A 20608-nucleotide genomic window follows, 5' to 3' on the forward strand; every position below is an offset into this window, starting at 1 on the left:
ATCATGTTAAGTGCAGCAAATCAGAAGAAAGATAAACACAGAACGATATTACTTATATGTGGTATTTAGATAGCTGAAAGAGGAAATGCAATGTTTTTTTAAATTTTTGGGTCACACCTGGCTCATGCACTTGGGAATTACTCCTGGCGGTGCTCAGGGGACCATATGGGATGCTGGGAATTGAACCCGGGGTCGGCCGTGTGCAAGGCAAACACCCTACCCGCTGTGCTATCGCTCCAGCCCTGGGAATGCAATGTTTTAAATGGGGGATGTTCAGATCGACGTTGGCCCCAGGGAATAGGACAGAGAAGGAAAGAGAGAGTGGAGGGTAGAGGGAGAAGAGACAGATGAGAAACAACGCGGGCCAGGACAGGGGAGTCAGGCATACAGGTGGCGTTAAGGAGTGATGGAGCCAAATGTCCAAACCACAGAGTCAACAGCACTGAAGCAAGAGAACCAAACCTGAACGCCCAAACTTAGAAAGGTGCCTGTCAAGAGGGCAGATGGGTGGAGTCACTGTCACTGTCCTCCCGTTGTTCATCGATTTGCTTGACCGGGCCCAGTAACATCTCCAATGTGATACCTGTTACTGTGTTTGGCATATCAAATATATCACGGGCTTTGCTGTGCGGGTGAGATACTCTCGGTAGCTTGCTGGGCTCTCCTGAGAGGGGCGGAGGAATCGAACCTGGGTCGGCCAGGTCAGCCGCATGCAAGACAAACGTCCTACCCGCTGTACTATGGCTCCAGTAGGGGGGATAATTGGAGTGAAGCATGAACTTGGTGGAGGGAAGCAGACACTCGTGGTGCAATCGGGGCTGGAGTTATTTTATGTCTAAAACAACTATGGGGGCACAGCGGGTAGGGCATTTGCCTTGCATGCGGCTGACCCGGGTTCTATTCCCAGCATCCCATATGGCCCCCTGAGCACCGTCAGGAGTAACTCCTGAGTGCAGAGGCAGGAGTAAGCCCTGTGTGGCGCCAGGTGTGACACAAAAAGTAAAAAAAAAAAAACCATCACAGGAGACAACGGAGATGAGGAATCCATGTGGGTTGGCAGAAGCTGGAGGCACAGGACTGGGAAGGAAGAACTGATCTTGCTGAAGGTGCCCATCAGGGGGCACTTAAAGGAGGGAGGGCAGCATGAGGCACTGTGCGGAAGGGGTGAGCCCTGCTCCAGGACCAGCAAAGAGGCGCTGGCTCAGCTGCCCCCAGGCTGGCAGCTCCAGACAGCCCACGCTGGGGCTCTTGGCAAGGTCTGACCTCAGGGTGGGGGGGATAGGAGGGGAGGAAGTGAGGCTGCTCTTGGGTCTGTATTATAGCTAATAAAATGTGTCTTGGGGGTGGGGGCAATATAACTCAATAATTCAGTGTATTTCAATAAGCTGGAGAAAAGGTCAAACACCTGGGATTAGAATGGAACAATTGACGATTATTCTGGACTATCATTGCTCTGGCCCACCACAGTCTTTTGAGCTTTCTCCCTGGGCCCTCCGTGTCTGCTTTCTAGTCTGTTAGAGACTTCTTGCCTAGAAGTTTTAGACAAGAAACCTCTAACAGAGAGCTGAAGTAATGGTACAGTGGGGAGGGCACTTGCCTTGCACACGCCAACCCGGGGTTATCTTTGGAATCCCATATGGTTTCCAAGCCCCACCAGGAGTGATTCCTGAGTGCAGAGCCAGGGGTAACCCCTAAGCATTTCAAGGTGTGTCCCCTCCCCACAAAAACTCTAATAGATTAGAAAAAGTTACATGGAGGGGCCAGGGGGATTGCTCAAAAAGCTGGAGTGATCGGAGGACAGGACAGCAGGGAAGGTATTTGCCTTGTACACAAAGCCAATCTGGGTTCAATCCCTGCCACCCCATATGGTCCCCTGAGTGCTGCCAGGAGTGATTCCTCAGGGCAGAGCCAGGAGTAATCCCTGGGCATCGCAAAGTCATGGCCCCCAAACAAACAAAAGGCTGGAGCCCAGCAGGAGAACAAGGTTTGTTCTCGGGCCATGTGTTGTTTCCCAAGTACTATCAGAAGTATAACTCCACTTCTAGTTTGGGCCAAAATCAATTTTAAAAATCCACAACCATGAAACTAGATTAGCAACAGGATAGCTAAGACTTTATAGAGTACCACCTAAGGAAACTTGAAGACAATAATACACCTGAGTATTTTTGAAAACAGAAGATGGGGGTATTGGTGGAGACACACCACAGAACAACAGTGATATGTGCGATAACGTTCACGGGGCTAAGGTGCGTATCTGGAGTGAAAAGGAAACCCACAAACCCTAGGAACACAATCTCAAGCAAAAATAACAAAACAAATCTACACTAAAGCACAGTGTAAATTGCTCAAAAGCTGATTTTGAAAAAAAGCACTTGGGGGGTGGGGGAGGGGGAGAGAGAGAGAGAGAAGAGAGGAAGGAGGGTTGGAGAGCAGGGGGTTAGGTACTTCCCTGCATGCAGTAGACCCCAATTTCCTCAGCCCCACATGGTCTGAACACCACCAGGTGTGGGCCTGGAGTCTCCCTGTAGCCAGAGGTGGCCTGGGGTCCCCCATGCCTGGCTACATGTCACTGCAACCTCAGGTCCTAGCACTCCACCTTCAGCCTGGTAGGTTGAGAACTGCTGTGAGTGATCCCTCTACACCCTGCCTCCCCCCCAAAAAAAATGTAGCCACAGAAAGGCACATTGTCCAGAGAAATAAATAACACAGAAAATAAAATATATTATCAAAAAACACAGAAAATAAAATATCAAGAGAAAAAAAAAACCTGCCAATACAGAATTTTATATCCAACAAAAAATGTTTGTAGATGAAACCAAGACTATTTTTTTCATTTTCCTTTTGGTTTGCATTGACTCACTGTGAGAGACACAGTTACAAAGCTGTTCATGATTGGGTTTCAGTCATACACTGTTCTAACACCCATCCCTCCACCAGTGTACATTTCCCACCACCAATGTCCCGGTTCCCTTCTGCCACCAGGTATTCTCCCCCAGCTTTGGCAGGCACTTTCCCCCTCCCTCCCTCCCTCCCTCCCTCCCTCCCTCCCTCCCTCCTTCTTTCCCTCCCACACCAGCACTCTCTCTCTCTGCATTATGGTTTGCAACACAGAGAGGTTATGTTTGTTCCTTTACCTACTTTCAGCAAGCAGTTCTTACCCAGCGTGATCATTTCCAACTATCTTTGTCACAGCATTTTCAGACACACACAGCTGAATTTCTCATCAACAAAACTGAGCTACCATAAATGCTAAAGGAAGTACTAGCAAAAAGAAAACTACAGTTTTCTAATGGACGTCTGTACAGAAAAGACACTGAAACTGATAAATATGAGTAAAATACTTTCTCTGCAGGGAGTACGCAACGAGTGATGCTAGCTGCTCCTGAGTTTTGGGGTACTGGGAATTGAACCTGTGTCTCTAGTGCACATACATACACACACGCTGGCCCTTTGAGCTCTTTCCCTGGCCTTCACACACTTTTCAATTGAATCTCTTCAATCGATAATGGGCCACTTCAAAGAAAACCTATTGTGGCATTTATAGCATCTTGAAATAAGATTATGACAAGAATGATACTAGAAGACACCCAGGTGTAACTGTTAGGGACCATACATGAAATATAATTTCATGTAAAAATGTACATGCTGAATCTAAAAAAAAAAACAACACACGATAGCTACAGCTCGTAAGCTAACAAAAATGAGAAACCTGAATCATAAAAATTATTCAATTTTTGTGAAGTGACAAGCACAGTGGGTAAAGCATTTGCCTTGCACACAACCCACCTGGGTTTGATCCCCAGCATCCCATATAGTCCCCCAAGCACTGCTAGGAGTAATTTTTTACTTCAGAGCCAGGAATAACCCCTGAGCATCACCAGATGTGACCCAGAAACTCCCCCCCTCCACAATAATTCAATACAGGGGGCCAGGATTTAGGGTATAAGTGCTTTGCCTTGCATGCAGTCATGCTTTGACCCTCCCAGCACTACAGATGACCCCCAGAGCCCACCAGGAATGGCCCCTGTGCAGAATCAGGAACACTGACAGGTGTGATGCAAAAAAAAAAAAAAAAAGGAAAAGAAAAAAAAAACCCTCCAAAAACAAAAACAAAGAAAAACTCCAAACAGCCAATTCTCCTAACCAAATGAAAATAGAGGTTAATGCATGAGGCCAATCCTGGTTTGATCCCTGGCATCACATATGGTCTTCAAGCACCATGGGGAGTGGTCCCCAAGCAGAGAGCCCTGATTAGTTCTAGAGTACCACCTAGAGTACCATGGCAACCCTCCCTCCCCCCTTACCTCCTACCAAGACCTCCTCAAGAAAACAAAACAGGCATATCTATTTAATGAAACAATGAGTAATTGCAGTAAATGAAAATGGTTTGAACATCACAAAAGACTGGATTTATTTTTTGAGACATAGCTGTAAGCATCCTAGAAAAATCCAATTTAAATATAGACACTATTATGTCAAAAGCAAAATGGAGTGGGCAGAGATAGTACAGAGGTCACGACACTTGCCTTCCGCGTACACAATTTCAGTTCTACCCCCAATACCAGGTAGCCCCCCACTATCAAGTCCCTGGAATCCGCACCAGGAAATGATTACCTGAAATGACTCTTTCCAAGGAATATGTCGGGCCGGAGTGATAGTACAGTGGGTAGGGCATTTGCCTTGCACGCAGCAACCTGGGTTTGATCCCTGGCATCCCAAATGGTCCTGCTGCACTGCCAAGGAATAACTTGAGCATAAAAAGAAAAAAAAAGGAAAGTGGGGCTCAGGGTCTTCAGCATACCACCCAGTGATACGGGGGCAGTTATGGCAACATCTGAAACACATCCCTAATGTTAGGTCCCTAGGGACCCTGAGGGAGATTCCAGAGTTAAAACTCTATAAATTAGTAACTCTCCCTTTCCTGCCCTCCTTATCTGTTACCTCCCTTAGGAACTTTTCCCTTATCCACCTCCGGAATGCAGGGCTGAGAATCAGAGGAAGCAAGGTGATAACCAAATGTCCAAGTTACCTGATGCCCACTAGTCACAATGCCTATGTACGTAAATGCTGATCTTTGAATCTATAGGCTAAGGAGTGATGTACTTCTACATGGATTGGTTAAGAAAGCATATGTTGTTACAAATCTATTGGCTATGAAATGCGCGGGCTTTGCTGTAACGGCCAGTGAAGGCCTATATAAGATCCCCTTTGAAGAAGTTCGGGGTCTTGCCTCACCTAACTGACCTGCGTGTCTGTGTAGGCGGCTTGACCCTGGCTAGCCAGTCTTACAATAAACCTTGCTTGCTGTTTGCAGTCTCTGGAGTTTCTTTGTCGTTAAAGGGAGATCACAATCCGCGCCCTAACACTAAGAAATGGGATTACAGGAATGTCACATGGGTGAGCCCAGGTGCCTAATAAATAATCTTGGATGACACAGGAAACTTCCAACTCAATAAAGAAATGTTTATATACACTCTCCTTTATTAAAAAAAAGGTATGGAAGTGGGGGAAGGTTTCTACTTTATCTGGAATCCTTCAGGAGACCCAATCCATGACCTAAGCGCCTCTTATCCTTCTTTCCCTTCCTTTAAAGAAAATCTTTTCTGATTTGGTGATTCAGTCTCTAAACCCTTGTGTTCAATTCCAACTGCTGGAGGTCAAGGACCTCGTGCCTCTAACACAAAGAGAATTCTGGGTCTGGGTTTTCTTTAACCTCGCTCTTCAGGGTGGTAGTGTATCAGAAACGTAAGCAAGCATGTTTTGTTGTGTCTGAAAACAAATCAGATCACAACAAATCATCATCTGCAGCCTCATTTCTTGCTGAAAAAAGAGACACTTTAATTTTTCCAGTTTTATTATAAAAATCAACATTTCATTTATTACAGCTCAGCTTATTGTAAGAATCAAAAAGGGGGTTTGTACAAGGTATTTTTTTTATACAGTTTACAATTAAAGCACTTACTTTACAAAAAGGGGGAAGTGAATAGTGGACAAGGGCTGACCAAATGTTGGCCATTAAAATATAAATACATCCTTGCAAAGCACCATCGTACCAAAGTCCATGAACAAGAAACACCAGCAGACTTTAAGACAATAACAAAGATTAAAGCTTAAGAAAAATTTTAAAACACAAAGGATAAACATCTGAAAGCAGCACCAGATCCTTCACTTGCAAACCAGGCTAGTTCAACTTAAGTGTCCCTGTATCCTCTTGGCTCATTTAGAATTTTCCTTATTCAAGGAATGACATTAGATGTAGTCATATTGTCCTTTCAATATTCATATTCTAGACATATATGTGCATATGTATGAAGATATACACATATTTCCTGCCTGACTTATAATGTGACCTAAGGAATGGACAGTTAAGCAAAAGTACAGTCTCTAATTCTTTGGTTAACTCTGGACAAATCTGAATAGTGAAAAATCTACAAGTTTTTGCTATTTCTACAGTACACTTTTAAGTTCAAGAAATCACTTAAAACAGTTTTATCTATAAAGTCATGGGGGATTTTTTTTCTTAGCAATGAATTTCAAGGATAGTTTATGGATACTTTCTGAAAAAGAGTAACTGTTATCAAGACTGAAGGAGGGAGACAGAAATTGGTAATTTCATTCTGAGTCAAAAAACTAACTCTTGCCCCTTCAGAGTCTTAATGAGACAGAATCATGAAAAAAATAAAGGGAAAAAATCCTCAAAATCAAATTCAAATCCTGGGGCTAAGATCCACAATGCTCCTAAAATTGTTTCAAATTATAAATGTACATTTTTATGACTAAGGCTCAAGTACTCTAAAAGCTTGAGAATTTCAAAAGCTGATTTTTTAGACTGATGAACTGGTGATATCCCTGAGGTCAGAAACCACGTATATCACCAATGCTTTCTAAATCCATCTGATACTTCTCTTGGCTCATTTTAGGCTTGGAATAAAACTTTTTGAGTTTAAGAATTCTCAGAACTTTCTTTAAACAATGTTTGTTTATAAACTTATGACTCAGTCTAGTTCTAGAGTGGATAGTTCTCAGCTGTGGATGGTCAAACTCTTGATGTCCAGCCGACAATCATGTACCTGTACCCACACCCAGACACCACACAGTTTAAGCGCTGCATTTATTATAAGTCAGGGCAGACTGGGGATGTAAAGAAGTCCCAATTTTTGTGTATGAATCGTGGTACACGTGGCATGGTGAGCAACCCACAGCTCTTAAGGTCATAAATCAATGAAGTTGGCAAGTTTTCTTCTGCAAAAAAAAGAAAACAAACCAAAGAGTCCAATGCTCTATTAACCGAATTGGCTGAGGGCTAACCAGAAGTCAAATAATTTCACAAACCTGTTTCTAAGATTCTCAGATAAGGATTACCTGAGTAGCAGCACATCATCTGCAGAGAAGCGGACTTCCTTAGGGCCTTATATAGCCTGAAGTGAACAGTCTCAACTATGATCTATTGGTCTCAGCTTACATAAATATACATTTCATTAACAGATTAGTTTAGTCACAACTGCTAATTCTACTTGAAATCTTGGGTTTTTATAGCAAAACAAATCTTCCAGAAAAAAAAAAAAACCCTAAATGCCCACCTGTACAAAAAAGTAGCTCCTTTTAGTTCTTAATATTACATGTGATGGGCTCAGACAAATTAACTTGACAGTATTTTTAAAAAGAACAAATTACCCTTAGTAAAAAATTTTAACTTCTCAAGGTCCCCCCCCCACCATTATTGGATGAAACTGTACTATGAAGTATTTCTAAATACCATCATCCCTTTAGAAATTGTTGTCAGAATTACCAAAAAGGCCAGTATTAGCAGTTTATTACAAAATATTTCGTAAAAAATTAAAAAGTTTTGTATTTCATGATGTGCAGGGCAGATAAGTTTTAAAGTGTAGTAAGTTTTAACTAAATAGTATTGGGCCAAAAGTTGCTATAGTACAGCGGGTAGAGTGTTTGCCTTGCACATGGCCAGCCCAGGTTCAATCCCCGTGTCCCATATAGCTCCCTGAGCATCGCCAGGGGTGATTCCTGAGTGCAGAGCCAGGAGTAACCCCTGAGCATGGCCGGATGTGGCCCAAAAACCAAAAATAAATTAAAAATTAAAAAAAATATATCAATACTGAGAAAATTCCATCCAACTGCTTTTGCCCTTTATGAACAAGCTATTATGTGATTTAAGCATTAGCACATCTTGGGCTGCTGTCCAGAAGAGAAGGTCTCAGAGCAGACTGGCTGAGAAAGTACTTTGCACTCATGTCTACTTCTCAGACACCTGCAACACTTCAGTAAGGGACAGATTCTGAGGCCTATGTTCAAAAAAAAAAAATACTTGTATAAAGAAACTAGTAATGTTTCATTTCCTCCTCATGGATCATTAGTCTAGCAATACACCAAGTTTAAAATTTCCTTCCAATGTGTATTCTAACAGGTTATTTACTCTCAGGTTTTAAAATTAAAGATCACTGTCTAATCATCAAGAGTGTTTACTTCAGCTTAACTGTCCATGTAACGAGGGTCTTTTTTCTTTTTGAAATTTCATCAATTCTGCCACTTTTAAAGATACTTCCCCCACAAATACTAAGACAATACTTCAACTATCCCAGAAAGAGGATGCTGAGACCAAGTTGAACTGCCTTTTAATAATTTCAAGCAAATTGGCACACAAATTAGAATTTTTGCAAGAAGAGGCCAATGCCATCGCAGTACAAGCACTTGAACTGAGACAGAACAAGGCAAGATTCTTCTTCGTTCATTATAGTGCAAGTTTCTACATGGGAAGCCCACCAGAGAAAGACATACATTAGGAAATGTAAACATAGAGAATTCTCCAATTCTAACTGATACCCAGTTACCTTTCCATCTTCATTTAAGCATCGAGTGCCCCCCCCGTATGTCCCGGAAAACAACTTCCATGTCCACGGGCTGCTGGGCTGTGTGTGCTCTATTCCATCACTGAGAGGAGTCAGGGACAGTCTGACCGATGGGTCACTGCTTCTTTACATGCAAAATGAAGTACCCGGACCCATCGAGGGTGACCCCAACAATCTAAGCATTAGTCTGAAACCCTATTTTTTCTTCACCCCTGCCAAAATTCCGAATCTTTTCTTTTGTTGTTTTCTCCTTGGACCTTAAAATCCAGAGGCCTCAGCAAGAGAGAACGTAAAACACAGAGAAAAACAAAACGAAACAAAATCTCCACATTCCATAACTGACCAACACCTGTTAACATTCACTATGAGCAGAGAAGTGCTGGATACATGTCAAAAGAAGGCAAGGAGACGGAGCCACGCTAGCAGGCAGCCTCAGAGGTGAGGCTGAGCAGTCAGGGAGACAGACAACAGGCCATTCCAGTCCCCTCCTCTCAAGCTCGGAAAGCTAAGCTACTACTCTGCATTTTCATTTCATCTATATTGCTTAAATCGATAGCCCACAGTGGGATAAGAGAATACACATATAAATAAGGTGATTATAAGGATGATTTTTGGATAGGTTGCAAAGAATCTAACATTCACAGTGGGTAACAGAATGATATTAAACTCATGCCATACTTGGAAGAGGTATGTATGTAGATTGGCATCATTCTGAGAAAAATTGGCCAAGAACATGAACTTTTCAGAAACAATAAAAATCTAGTGATAACAGAATTTTTTTTAATAGATTGTCTCTAAAACCAGGACATATTTTAAAGTTTTACTAGGAAAAAAATTATATAAATGATTTCATATTGTGATATTATACGCTGAAAGTACTGCAAGGATATATGATTAATTTACAACAAAAGTAATGGCTAAATTTGTGATTCTTAAACACTGACTATATGTATTGTAAAGACATTTTAATGAGAATTAATCCTGGAAGTAAAGAGGAGCAATAAAATATCTAACTTTTGATCATTAGGCAGAAGTCACAGTCAAATTGAAGAGCTAATTCAACGGGGAATGGAGCTAATAGAGTAGAAACATTGTAACGAAAAAATATTTACTCAATTCTCAGGTTAAAAAAAACTTTGAATAAATTATGGTAACTTGGCAAAATGGCCCATAAAAACTGTTGGGGAGGAAGGTGAAAACTCAAGAGAAGAGTTGGCTCCTGGCAGAGGTGCGGGCCTGCTCTCAAGCTCCCGCAGAGTCTGAGGGGCAGCTGGTCTGGCCCGAGACACCAACAGAGAGCAGGTTTTCACGAAAATCTGTTTCCCCACAACATTGGTTGGACTCCTAGAGAAAACAAAGCCCTCTGTCCAAAGTTAGTGTTGACCCTGTTTTCCCCTTCCTCTTCATGATTCCTTAAACTTGTTGGGCCCTCAAATATTAACATGAAGGCTATTTGGCAACTTCCAAGTACCTATGGTTTGCTGCTCTGAGATGGAGTATTTTTTTTTCCTTGTATACTTCTTTTATTTTTGGTATTAATAAAGGCCAGGAATTCCTGGTCAGTGATGCCTTTATTCCTGTTTCCTTGGACTCAAGTCACTTCACTGGGTTTAAGGCATGCTTTGTGTATTTAGTTTGCAAAAATAAAACTTTTAGTACAAATTTATTTTTATACAAATTTTTTATGGCACAAGCAGCAAATTCGCTGTTTTAAGAAAATATATAAATATCCTTTTCTTCTGTACAAATATCTCCAGTATTCCCTACCCATTTATAATTTTAACTGTACACGGTCTGCCTCATCCTGCGCCGATAGCTCCCTCCCCCCCTCCAGACTCCAGCGAATCTGTGTGTCCACGTGTGCGTCGAGGCAGCAGAGGAGGAGGGCCCCTCCTCAGGAGGAGTCGGTGCAGGGCGAGGGCGGCGGTGGGTAGAGGTGATGAGAGTAGCTCCTCTCTGTGTACGGGGAAGGCGGGCAGCTCTCATAGTTCTCTTCTGCTGACAAGTACTGGCTGCGGGGTGTGGGAGGCGGGGGCACGGGCTCCGAGTCATAGTTCAAGTCACTGGTGTACCCCTTGGCGGTTGCCACTGAAGTCATTCTCCTGCTGGGCGCATAGTCACTGTCACAGACGTCCGTGCTGCAGGGGGTCGTGGGGGGTGCAAAGTGCCGGTAACTGTATGGCCTATAGCTGGCATAGGAGGACACAGAAGCAAGGCTGATGAGTCGACCGATCAGAAGCTACTGCCACTGCAGGCCAGAAGCTAACCGACTTAAATCTGCACAAGCCAGGAAGACAGAATGGACTCAATCTAGTCTCGTGGATGTGCTCCTCTTTCTTTGTTAAACTGCCTCACAGAACATAAAAGAAATATTCAAAATTGCACCTACTATTCATCTTTAAAAATTTATTTGGTTATTTTGCACTTAGACTGTATCTGGAGGCTTTCTCACCAATTCCGACACTCACAGTCTAAGGAAAAATGGGTCTTTATATACTTTACACTATGCATACATGTCAACATGCAGCAAGCTGGAGAACTTCAACATTCTTGAACTGCTCTGCAGTTTACCTGATCAACAGTTCCAAAGATGTCTAAAGACTTTATTACTCCTTTGAAACTCATACACTGGGCCTGAGAGATTGTGTGGTACAATGTGCCTCTGGGTACCACTTAAGCACCGGGAGGTAGGGTGTGTGCTTGCACACGCAGCCAATTCAGGTTCAGTCCCTGCACCTATATAGTCCCCCTGAGTGCCCCAGGAGTGATACCTGAGTAGAGCCAGGAGGAAGCCCTGAGCTCAGCTCCTGCCATCCCCCGCAGAACCCCACAAAAAAACAACTAAAAAAAAAGCCCTTATATATTGCAGAAGCCAAGCAGACTTCTGGCAGACACTCCATAAGGCACAATGATGTTATTTCTGTTGAAAGCAGAAAAGGGAATCACCATTGTTCGGGGAAAACAATCTGATTCCCCACATACTGATACTATCATAAGAGGAACTTCAAATGGTTGATGCTACGGGTCCAGGAGACGGCTCAGCAGCAGAGAGCCTGCCTTGCATGGGATCTCCGATGCTGCTGCAAATGCTAAGCTTGATCCTGGGACTTTGGATCATTTTAAGTCAATTATTTATAACAAGCAATACAAAACAAATTATTTAGCATCTGCCTGTGAGACAGACTTGGCTGGTGGTGGGAAAATTTGAAATAATGGTGGTGGGAAGTTGGATGGTGGTGGGACTGGTGTTGAAATACTGAATGTAATCAATTATTGTGAACAAGTTTATGAAAATAATATTTTTAAAAGTTAAATATTAAAATATCGATCTATTCTAGATATCCATATAGGACCAGTGATTTTTTTTCCAGTATGCACTTCAGACACCTCATTTATCTCTTACTCATCTACCCTTTCAGGCCACACGCAATGCAACGCCCTACCTGCTGTGCTATCACTCCAGCACTGTAATTTTACCTGTCAGTTGAGTCTGCAGTATTGCTAACTGGAGAGAAAGTCATTGGACAGAGTGTACTAGTGAAATGTACTAGTGGAAATCAGAGCTAAGACCAGAGTGCTAGCTTTTCTATCAGTCCAACTTCCATCTACAACTATTTGTACCACTTAGAGTCTAACTATGATACAGATGATCTTATTTGGATCTTTTCTGCTTTGCTTTCTCACTAAGCAAAGTGACTGAGGGGGGTGGTGGTAAGACCATGTTAAAAGAGAAGTTATGATTCATAAAATACCCACACGACAGAGAGTGTCACAAGGTAATAGCCCAGGACACAGCCATGATCCCACTGAGGGCTTACTTCCAAAGAAAGGTATGCCAAAAAATAAAAGTTATATGACCTGTCGAGCAGGTTCTCCAGCTGCTTTTTCTACCAATATTGACATGCTGTCATAGAATTTTTTGGTCTTATCTTTCTATCCAATCAGGTGTCAAGTCTTATGGTATTTCTTGGCTTCAAATTTAAAAGACCCAGCACTTCTCATGGGAATGGGTGGGAGGCGGGGAGTAAGGGGAAGATAACAGTATTAATAAAATTCTTTTACATTAGGATTTAGACAAAAGCTATGACTCAAAAAGCAGGAAATGTGTTTGAGATATGGAAAATGGCTTATACAGATATGCTCTTGGTGCAATTATGTTTATTTCTGATCAAAGAGGACTCATTAAATTCAAATAAATTTTAAACCATATTATTTCAGGGTTTTCCTTTCAATATTTTTGGGTCTCCACCCTCCAATTTCTTCCTGTTTTACCTTTTTAGAACAAATCTGTGACAATGGAAGGTATGTTTACAATTAAACAAAAGTTATCAGTTCAAAGATGAGCACATTTCAAATAATCTTCTCTACAAATTAGATTCTGAACAGGATACTCTAAATAGCTTTCACCTGAGTTCTATCCATCTGTAAGGCTATACTGGACAGTTTAACTGAAATGCTGGGAAACACCTTATTATCTAGAAGATAACAGGCACTTGGGGCTGAGAACAAATAATGGCATTACATGTTTGGACCCATTTATCAGTTTGCTGACTTTCTGATGGTCTTTCAAAACCAATGGAAAAGTGAAAATGAAACACTAGCAAGTAATCTGCTTTAAAGATTCACAAATCAGCAAAAACAACCCCTTCCACTGCCTTACAAGTAAGCCCTTATTTCATATAAGTACGTAAGACATCTTCGTTCTAGGTTATAATGACTTACAGAAGCAACTGCTGAACGTGAGCTTCTCTCAGGTTTTATCCTCTAAATGCTGCAGCTGTTTTTGGCTGCCAAAACACAGTCTTACTCCAATATTCAACTCTTAGACTTAAACCCTGACCTAAAAAGCTAACTATTTTGGAACTTACTGCTCTACTGGACTAATTTTCCTTAGAGTATTGCCAAAACTGGGGAGTTTTATTTTATAACTCTAAAAGTCAGTATTTGTGGTATTGTTTAAAAGTATATCATGCCCTGAATGAAAAAGATGTGCGGTGGGGACACTGTCAGCATACCCACTCTCTCCTGACTAAGATCTCATTCAGCTTACATCAAACCTGTTACTAGAATAAGAAGCTCTTTCTTGATGGAGGGTGCATGTACATTACCTGTAGGACCTATGAGTAGATGGACTGTTCGAAGAATAACCAAATTCCATAGTGTAATGGGATCGTTCTGTGGCTGGGGATGGAGGAGGGTTCAAAATCTAAAAGGAAAAGTAATTGAAACAATAAAATAAGAAGTCTAGCTCAGAGGCTATGAACCTTTTTTCAAACTCCGCTCATCTGTTCCCATTTCTTTCCATTACACAACACAATCCTTCCAGTGAAAAGAACTGGCTCCGAGTAACGCTTTAGGGTTGTGGCTCGCCACTCTCAAGGACACAATGTCAGGCAACATAATCACAGAGGGCATGGCGAAGAGAGAAAAATCACTCACCAAGTTACTTGTTGAGTTCAGCACAGCTAAGTTCTGGTTTTTCAAATTGCATTTAGAAAAAAATGAGGGGCTATGGAGTTCCCGGCATACTTCTCTGGAGAGGTACTAATTAGCAATTCAACTTTTACCTGAAATTAATGCCCGGTGCTTTCAAATGTGCTGGCAATTACACAGTGAACTGAACAATTGCTAAGTGTTAGCACAGAGGGGATAATAAATCCTCCTTTGAGATTTATATGTCTGAATTCTGCACCGAAAAGTTTCCCATCACTGAGTAATCACATTTAAGTGGGTTACAACTCTTGGAGAATGCTAATCTTAGCATTCAAAGGGAAACAAAAGAAAACAGAAGACTTACAGCTGGGAAGTAAGTGCCTTTGGTGCTTGATGAACTACTTGAAGATGCGCCTGTGACATGAGCACGGTCATAAGGGGGCCCACTGCTTCCGCCCATGATACTGAGAGAGCTGATCATTGATTTACCTCGAGACATTCCTAAAATCAATGAGGGTGAAGAGAAGAGCAAGAAGTATAAAAACGCAAGAAATAATTTTACTGACACCAGCACTCCAAATACTAAGATAAATACTATGGCTCAGAAATAATCCATGCCCTCTTTTACAAATAATTTAAAGCAAACAATTAGGGAAAATGGAAGTTACAGAGAAGTAAACACATCCATTGAGGGCTGCTCTAGCAGGACAAGATTAGCTCCTGTCCTTTCCCTTCCCAGGATGGCAGCAGAACTCTTTGAAGCAAAAGGTCTGACAAAAAGACTCTGATCAACAGACCTCAGATTAGCGAGCGTGAGGGGAGGGGTGCTGGGAGGATCATAATATGTGGGGGGTATTGGTACTTCTGTGGTGGGTGTGATGCATTTAAGCATTAAAGGTCTAAAGCCTAAATATTCAGACGACTATACTCCATATTATCTCAATTTACAAAGAAGTTTTCAATCTTTAGAGGATTTGGCAAAGGGCAGACTATGGAGAGTGGCAGCAGTGAAGCAGAGTAAACAATGTATCTGTTCAAAAAGAAAAAAAAAATTGAGCCACATCCAAAGGTGCTCAGGGCTTACTCCTGGCTCTGTGTTCAGGGGGAGATTGTGGGGTACTAGGAGACTGAACGCGGCTGGCTGCATGCAAGGCAAGAGCATTACCCAATGTAGTACCCCTGTACCCCCAAGTGAACTATTTTAAGAGTATAAATACAATGTGTGGAAGATTTTTCTTCATCTACTAATAACAAAAGTTGGAATTACAGTCAAGTGACTGGATCTCCAAACTCCACTAAGTGAAGATAGGCAGAGCAACAAGGAATCCTTACCACTAAAAAATATGTCAGTTTGCAAGAATTACAACCCAAATAAATTCTTATTTTTAATAGGGCTTTTGCCTGGTAGCCCTTTCTCCACACTCAAAAACAGGGACTGTTTTTCACGGAAACCACTAGAATGGAAGACACGTTCCCTATAGCAAGATGGTCTGGCCACGTTCGGAAACATGCACGCAGGCATGCACGGAAGCACTGATGGACACGTTCTCTGGATGCTCTGGTCATAGACCTGAACAAACTTATGGCTCTGATTCCTTTCACCAAGCAGCTGACCCACCTGTGGAAGTGCTGTGAGAGGGACCTACAATTTAAACATGCATTTGCGTCACATCTTTTGGCAGTATCTACCAGATCATACATAAGGGATTTTGTGTAAATAGAATGAGCTAAAAGAAAATGCTTTCTTAAACGTTTAAGCTCCAAAAAGTTGATTTTGAACCAGGTTTCAGGAAGCACTGTTTCCATAAAGGACACTTGATGCTGGCCTTGTTTTTGATTAGCTGAGTCTCAGCTCACCTGGCAGAGAGCCTGACAAAGAACTTGGGTGAGGCACATAGCCCAGGGGCACAGAAGCTGGTCCATGAACTACATAGTCATTAGTCATGGTTTCCCCATCTCCTTTCATACGTGGACACAACATCCTCTGGCAGATAAAGTATATGGTTCCAGACACCAAAATGGTGATAATCACTCCAATAACTGAACCAACGGTATTGGTCGCCTGTGGTGCTGGCTCCTCTGTTGGATCTAAGAGAAAATGTAGGACAGTCACATAACAGAACATTTCCATAAAAAGCAGAAAATAATCCACATTTGGGTTTCTTTTATAATTTGATTTCTGGGCTACACTCTGGGGTGCTTGATGGCTACTCTCAGCTCTGTGCTGCTGGGCGTGGGGAACAGAAGGCACTCCTTGCAATGTTTGGGATACCATGTGATATTGGAGTTTAACCTGAGTCTCCAAATGCAAAGGATGCCCTCAGATCTTTGAGCCATCTCTCAGCTCAGAAGATTCAAAACAAATAAAAAGAGGACCTCTACCAGACTGTGAAGCAACTGAAGAGAATTCCTAAAGTTTTCATTTTTATAAACCAATCTATGCCCCATCTTATATAAATAAATAGAATCATTAGGAATAAAAATGAACTATTCCAAAAGAAAATGCACTGGAAAATATAACTATAAACTAACAGAAAAAAAAGGGTGCTGCGTTTATAGATTTAAGCACAATCAAGCCTTAAATCACTAAAAAGCAATTTTATTCTATTACCTCATAAAAGCCAACCAGGTTATTTTGGGATTTCAGTTAAAATTTGAGGGCTAATGGAGAGATGTTCCAGGGATGTTAAGGCATATACTTTGTGTACAGCCAATTCCAGCTCAATCCCTGGCATGACATGGGCCCCAGAGCCAGTCACGCAGCCTTCGTGAGACTTGGCAGCACAGGGCTTGGGCCTTAAACGGCACCACTGGACCCAACCAGCCAAGAATTGCTTGGAGTGCATTCGACCCCAGAAAAAAATTTATTCTGGCAGTCCCTCCCATTTGCACGTAGAATTCCAACAAACCTGTTTTGTGTGCTTTTGAGCAGTTGCCTTTGCCTAGGATGCAGTTCCTCCACCAACTTGTCAACACTAACATCCAACATCTTTTGAGGGAAGGGTGCCCAAACATGTAAGACATGTCTTCCATCACTGTGCCACACATATAGGCCCTGGATACCCAATCTTAAGAATATTTTCTAATAAATCTCCCTTTATGAAACCCGTCTTCATTCCTAAAGATTTTACCACTCTCCCCTTTGAGCTAGTGCTTGTGTATTTCTCTACGATAATGCATTTGCTTCCCTTTACCACAATGCTTTATACTGGCTGTATGTTTTATATATACCAAATCAGTTAATACACGTTATTACTTTAATATCCTTAAAACATAGAGAACTTCGACAAGTATGATACATGCCCTCAGAGTCATCAGGTGTTGAGGAAATGAACAGATACTAAAAGCCGTAACAAGCATGCCCCTTCACTCCTGGGCAATAGCAGCTGAAAGTCAATCGGGAAAAAATGTTTAAACTAGTTCTACCTTAAATTTCATTAGACCAGTTTTGAGACGGCGGATTTGGCTTATGATGAATTCCACTTACAATTACGTTTATTAATTTGGAGTATATTTTAGGTTAGGAAGTGGTCAATAGTTACAGGCTGGCTATTAAATCCTCGGGTTTCTAAGCCTAGGGGCTGATGTGGGCTCAGGTCATTTCTAAGATCCTAAAGACACTGAGACATTTTCTTGTTAGGAAAAACATGATACTGGTAAATAAGAACTTATGTTCAGAAATCTCCACTCCCTCCCTACTCCCCCCCAAAAAGCTCTCCCTTTAAGCTCTTAAATTTAGACTACTGATTGATTTCCTCATTGAGATTTTCTGAACTTCAGTTTGATCAAACTACATCAAACTGCGTTCCCTAAAGCTCAACTAAATGTTTATATGAAGATGTTCTCATACAATACTGAAAAAAAAAGCTTTTTTAATAATATACAAAGTTAGCAATACTTACAACAATCTAGCTCATCTGATTTGTCACTGCAATCCACATTATGATCACATTTCTTGTGTTTTCCAATGCACTGACCATTGGCACAGCGGAACTGATCAATTAAACAAAGTACTGGGGGGAAACACAAATAATTTTCTTATTTTCTCTATTACACAACTCAGGCAAGAGTCAAAAAATTCTTTTTGGTATGATTTTTATATATGTTAAAAAGTTATTCTCTGGGGACTTCCACTGGTAGAAAGATATAGAGTAGGAAAAAAAATCCATGCAGAAAATTTCCTGTTTTGTTCTTTATCTGAATAGTATCTTTTATAAATAATTCTATTACGAATTTAAGATGTCAGGGCTGAAGTGATAGGACAGCAGGGAGGGGAGCTTGCCTTGCACATGGCCAACAGGGTGGGATCGCTGGCACCTCACATGGACCTTTGAGCCTGCCAGGAGTAACTCCTGAGCACAGAGCCAATGGTCAGCTCTGAGCACGGCCAGTTGTGGCCCCACTTCCAAATTCTATGTGCATTTCTATACACTAAAGAATATGTAGAAAATTTGTTTTCCCTTTTAACTATGGCAAAAGAGTGAAAGAGTAAAATATAAATTACTTAAAATTGTAATAAATATGCTAATCCAAAGTTCATTTGCAACAAGAACTATGTTACACATAATAGAACTAATTTTTGGTCTTATATCTCAATTAGCTAAATTCATGAATATGAACAGGCCTTATGCATGAATAGTCAAAATTACTTGAAATGCCCCAAATTTACCACTGAGCCAAAGCATGACTCTAAATGTCAAAAACCATAATGGATAATGTATGGTATAAGCAGGTTTGAGAACACTGAGTACCTTCACAGTTCTTCTCATCAGATTTATCCTGGCAGTTGGCATCTCCGTTGCATCGAAGGGCACCATCAACACACTGCCCGCTGGCGCACTGGAACTGGGACTCTGAGCACACAGGACAATTGAGCTCATCGCTGTGGTCCTCGCATTCAGTGAACCCGTCACACCGCCAGGCCACAGGAATACAGTCAATTTCCCCCGTGAAACAAGTAAACTGCTGTGGAGAACACGTTGGGGGTTCTTCAAATAAACAAGGGGGAGGGGAGTGACAAAAACAGAATAGTCACACAGAGGTACAAACACACCTACGTGATGTTCACACAATAACAAACATAAACGAAACAATTTAAAATAGATGTTTGTAAAACGAATGAAAAATACAATGAACATTTTATTCAATTCACGTCACTGATAGAATGGACAAGTCCTTTCAACATCTGTAAAGAGGATTATGTATTTTATGAAATCACAATCACAATACAAAATTCTGAATTTTTCCCATCTGAGCCAAATGCTTAGTTTTTTCTCAAATGCAGTGATTTATTTAGAGTTAAACATTATTCATTGGGGCTGGAGTGATAGCACAGGGGGTAGGGCGTTTGCCTTGCATGCAGCCGACCCAGGTTCGAATTTCAGCATCCCATATGGTTCCCCCGAGCACTGCCAGGAGTAATTCCTGAGTGCCTGAGCCAGGAGTGACCCCTGTGCATTGCCGGGTGGAATCCAAAAACAAACAAAAAAACCCAACAACATTAATCACTGACAACCTTGCCAATGATTAATTCACCGATAAACCAATTCATTTTGTCCCCACTGGCAATTGTCATCCACCCTGATTGCCAGCACGGAGATATAGCTGAGACTTAACTGCCAATGCAGACTAGTTGGGAAACTAAGAGACCTTAGCTCTTTGTAGAATAGCTGTCATTACCAAAGGAGCTGTTTAAATTCATAACATTTAGCATGTTCTCTAGCCTATAGTGGCTGCCATCCTAGACAGAACAGTTACAGACCATGTCTATTTCATGGAAGTGCAGCCAAACAGTACTGCACTAACTCCCAGAACAGCTTTCTAGTTCAGGGCATTTTAAATTGTTTGAAATACACTGGGGGTACTATTTTATAATATCTCTTTCCTTTTTAAAAATGATAACTTTAAACTTGGATAGGATTGATAACTCAAGGGCCAAAGTGCATGATTTGCATTAAGAGAGCCCCAGGTTCAATCCATGACACTGTATGGTTCCCCAAGCACCACAAGATCTCGCCCAAAAGAGAAACCGAGGCTCGGTGGGGGAGATAGTAAGCCCACAGAGGCAGGCAGGCTTGGTGAAAAGAATCCAGGACATGAAAACAAATGGCCAGATTTCTATGATGTGTCAAAGTCATGGTTAAGGCTTGTGCCCCGAATTAGGACAATCCAAATTGTCAATCTTTCTGTTCCTTCCTGGAAACTGGGGACAATAATGATGATTGTTGTTGCTGCTGCTGCTGCTTAGCTCATGGGATTTCCAGGAAACCTCAGCATTCTATAAACAACGGGATACTATATAGTCACCAGGA

General features: G+C 41.7%; 1 protein-coding gene across 3 annotated transcripts in view; it reads right to left on the reverse strand.

Moving 5' to 3' along the window:
* Nucleotides 1-5829: 5829 nt before the first annotated feature.
* Nucleotides 5830-20608, reverse strand: part of LRP6 (LDL receptor related protein 6) — a 133989-nt gene continuing 119210 nt past the window's right edge. For 2 of the 3 annotated variants that reach the window (XM_056115522.1, XM_056115502.1), the window contains 6 exons: nt 19049-19285; nt 18200-18310; nt 16155-16385; nt 14662-14798; nt 13973-14070; nt 5830-11053 (listed from right to left, as the gene is read on the reverse strand). In XM_056115522.1, coding sequence (XP_055971497.1) covers nt 10759-11053; nt 13973-14070; nt 14662-14798; nt 16155-16385; nt 18200-18310; nt 19049-19285 — 1109 coding nt within the window. In that variant the 3' untranslated portion in view covers nt 5830-10758. The remainder of the gene's footprint in view (nt 11054-13972; nt 14071-14661; nt 14799-16154; nt 16386-18199; nt 18311-19048; nt 19286-20608) is intronic. The other variant, XM_056115513.1, reaches the window with a different exon arrangement.

Source organism: Sorex fumeus, unplaced genomic scaffold (genome assembly GCF_029834395.1).
Source record: "Sorex fumeus unplaced genomic scaffold, SorFum_2.1 ptg000003l, whole genome shotgun sequence".
Taxonomy (NCBI): Eukaryota; Metazoa; Chordata; class Mammalia; order Eulipotyphla; family Soricidae; genus Sorex; species Sorex fumeus.